Raw genomic sequence first — 3,962 nt, 5'->3', positions numbered from 1 at the left:
TAGTTGCTGACTGAGGTTAAACCATGACAACTGTTGATTGGTAAGATTTTTCTGCAGCTCTTTATCTCATACATCTCATATAAATGGTGGATTTATCTTGGCAGAGTAACATGAGAAAAATCTGTGGGGCTAGTGTGTCTGAACCTGTTAGACATTCAGAATTCTTTTTTTTTTTTCTTTCTTTCTGTGCTTGTACTACAACATGTATATTAAAAATACACAAGATGGATACAGAGACAATGTCAGATCTAAGAAATCTCAATTAGTTCAAAATAATTCATTTGCATTTATTTTGCTACATAAATAAATTGTCTGCATTTTTGATACTACAATTAAAATGTTGCCCACTGCATATTAGCATAAACTAATATAGACATATCAATAATACTACTTACCAGATGGTTTATCAGTTGAAGTCGGAATACTAGTAACTGCAGGCATGGTTGGTAAGGTAGGTGGCAGAACCTTTAAGTTCTGATCACTCTGAATCTCATTAGTAGATATCTGGTTAATAATGCGATTGTAAGTAGGAGGCTGGTACACTTTATTTGGTGGCTGTGGAGTTTGTGGCAGTGGCTTTATGGATGGCATTCTTTGACAGTGTTCTTCCAGTTGGGCAATTATTATTGACTGATTATTGGCAATTGACATCAAATGTTGGTACTTGTGCTCTAGGTCTTTGTATTTGTTTGCAAGCTGCAACATATCTGCAGTTTGGTTCAAAATTTTATTCTCAAGTTGAGAAAGTTCTAAGGCGTTGTCACGTTTTCGGATAATTTCATGTAGTAACTGCATATAGAGTTGTGTGACACGAGAATTCATATTTCTGCTCTCTTTTCTTAAGAGTTTAACCTCATTAACAATCCCACCATCCACCTCTACCAGTTGCTGGAGAGTTTCTATTTGTCTCTTTTGTTTAAGAAGTTCATTGTTAAGTAACTGTAATTCTTGTTTATTTACCCTGTTTTCAAGTAGAACTTCAGGCTCCTTAGAATTAACACAAATGGCACCTGTCACCCTCTGTTGAGGTACAATAAAGGTGTAAGTGCATTTGTCCTGTGTATCACTGGAACGCTTGTATCTGTTCATATAAATGAATTCTTGTTCTGTTTCTTCGTCATTGCCTTCGAATTCCTGTGTTTTGCTTGCAGTAGCTCCCACAACAGCTATTAGCATTAAACAGATGAATCTTCTTGTCATCATGATCCTCTAGTTCTGGTCAAATATTCTTCTGCAAAGAACTTTTTAAAATCTGTTTTAAAATAAATTTTACAGTAAGTAACAAATAGGAAATGAATGCAAACTTAAAACTGATAATCTGTTCTAAAACTTACAAAATATTACATAGTAGCTAGTATGTCTGTGTACACATGAGAGATTTTTCTTGTCCAGCATGAACTTATGTTGGCTAAAGGGGACATCGTGGGGAATAGTTGTATCATTCTATGGCTAGAACTGTAGTTACTAGTTGCTAGTTTATCTAAAGCCTGCCAAGAACCACAAGAAACTAAGTAATAAATACCAGGATTTGAAGAATACCAGGATTTGAAGAGTCCTTTCTTCCAGGCAAGTACCACAAAAGTTTCCAAGATTGGTGTTTTCTTTTAAATATAAATTACATTTTCATTTCTTACAGTTACAAATATAACCTTTAAATGTAAACAGAATGTAAGTTAGTATGTGCTGTTAAAAGTTCTAAAAATATCAAATAGCTCATTTGCAGTATTTTATAACTGCATGTGTATTGCGGGAGATACAGCTTAAATGAAATGTAACAATTTTACTTTAGTCAGTAGTATTGAACCTCATAGCTTTTTTTTAAAAAAAAAAAAAGGAAAAACTTAAAACTTACTCTACATTCGTCCTTAATAATTATAAATTAATAACTGTACTGCCTAAATGTCATAGGCAGTAAAATCTGTTGTTTTTCCAGACTAGTAGAATTTACTAGTAGAAAACTATTTCTTGTGACTCTCACTGGAGCCAGGTCATTTAACTTCATAGTCTCTTCTCAGAAGGGGCAAAACACACGCATATGTACATGGTGGACAAAGATGACCCCCAGCTATTAAAATTAGCTACTGGTGTTTATTGACATACTGCAATAGTACCCTTTTGGTGAAATTACGCTAACTTAGTTCTCAGAGCAGATTCATATTCAAGGTGGAAATTTGAGACCATCACAAGCTCTTAAAAAATAAGTCAATACCAGAACTTTATAGACAACAGTCATCTTGGAAACATGAGCTTAGCATTGTCACTACTGTTCACAAATCACTCTCTTATCAGCTGCTTGAACAGCACTTTGATATCATGTATTTCTAACAGCTTTTTGTTGTTGAATTTTAATAGGCATGTGTATATATAACCTAATTTTCTTAAAATAAATAAAATGGGAGGAAAAAATGCGGTATGGAGCTTTTTCAGTGTATAAAGCCTGCTTGATACTTTTTAAAACCAAGGTGGTGTTACCATCATATTTTCCTTTGCTTGTAAAACATTTCACATGGAATAACCATTCAGTGTCTAAATAACTGTCACCTTACTGCTTGGTCGTCTTTAGTACAATTAAGTTTTTTAAATGACATGAAATGATGATAGTAACAGCTGTGAGAACTCCAGCTGAGCGCAACCAACATGGATAGCTAGAGGCTGGCAGACATATGATGTATGAGGAGCAGCAGAAAGAGCTAGGTTTGTTTAGCCTCCGGAAGAGAAGGTGAAGGAGACATCTAATTGCTGTCTTCAACTGCTTAATGGGTGTTTGTAGAGAAGATGGATTCTTTTTGGAAGTGCACAGTGAAAGTATAATTGTCAATGGATACAAATTGTCTCAAGAAAAAATTAATTCTGGTTTTTAGAAAAAAAGAATTTCACAATGAGGGTGACCAAGGACTGAAGCAGTCACGCAAAAAGGTAGTGGAATCTCCATTCCTGGAAATACATAAAGTTTTGATTTAGGCAAGGCTCTGAGCAGCCTCATTTAATGTTGAAATTAGCCTTGCTTTGTAAGATGAAGGTGAGGTCCCATCCAATCTGAATTGTTCTGTGATTCTAGGCAGCTGCTGACTTTTAAGAAATTTTTTTAGAGTTTCAAGATAATGATGGATATGCAGTCATTCACATTTCTCTGTTGCTTTGAAATAAACCATAGAAGTTTCTGTAAATTCTTCTGTAAATGACTCAAGCAAAAGTGACCAGGACTTGATCCTTGTTAAAGTTTTTTGATACACATTTTTGCCTAAGTTTCTTATTTGGAATAAACTCACTTTCATTTTGCAAACAGAAAGGAATTGTGCTTTACAGAACTTGTGAAGAATCTTGAAAACTCGTCAGATAAAAGTTTGGAGTTTGACATGGTTTCTGTGAGTAATGGAATGTTATTTGGAGCCCTGGAAAACAGGGAACATAAATTCACCCCAGACACCTTTAACTTGCATAATCAGCATTTGCACAGCAGGTCACACTTGGAAACCCTGGCAGTTTTCCAGGCGTCATATTTCTGCACAGATGGACTGTTTTTGCAAATGTCTCTCGCCTATAGGTGTAAAATGGGTTTTATTTCACTGTTTGAATTGAAATATCTTTTTTTTCCCCACTCAAAAATTGTAATTATTGTGACCACTGAAAAAAAACTAATTTTTTGCTCAGAGTTCAATTGTGTCTTTGTTACAGCATCTCATGTCTTTAATTGAGCACAGGATTTGGGGTTCACATTCTTTTCCAGGCTGAAGAAATACAGAGCAACATAGAACAGTTTGATTTTTCTCCATTTTTTTAAGAACTGTTTAAGAAAAAAATGGAACAGAGTTCATCAGCCTCATCTTAGCATATTCATTCAAACATCTTTCAAAATAGAATAGATTATTTCAGTTGGAAGGGACCTACAATGATCATCTAGTCCAACTGCCTGACCAATTCAGGGCTGACCAAGTTAAAGCATGTCATTAAAGGCATTGTCC

The 3,962-nt window shown here is 34.8% G+C and overlaps 1 protein-coding gene across 1 annotated transcript; it reads right to left on the bottom strand.

The window, feature by feature from the left end:
* Positions 1-395: 395 nt before the first annotated feature.
* LOC104072974 (angiopoietin-related protein 2-like) lies at positions 396-1,244 on the bottom strand (the record flags this gene model as incomplete). Its single annotated transcript, XM_009572606.1, has 1 exon — positions 396-1,244. A coding segment is annotated over exon 1 (808 nt), but the record flags the coding sequence as incomplete, so codon positions are not given.
* Between the last annotated feature and the right edge of the window lie 2,718 nt (positions 1,245-3,962).

Source organism: Fulmarus glacialis, unplaced genomic scaffold (assembly GCF_000690835.1).
Source record: "Fulmarus glacialis isolate BGI_N327 unplaced genomic scaffold, ASM69083v1 scaffold26522, whole genome shotgun sequence".
Taxonomy (NCBI): domain Eukaryota; kingdom Metazoa; phylum Chordata; class Aves; order Procellariiformes; family Procellariidae; genus Fulmarus; species Fulmarus glacialis.
The sequence above is the reverse complement of the archived record's forward strand: the minus strand, read 5'-3'. Positions and strand labels throughout refer to the sequence as shown.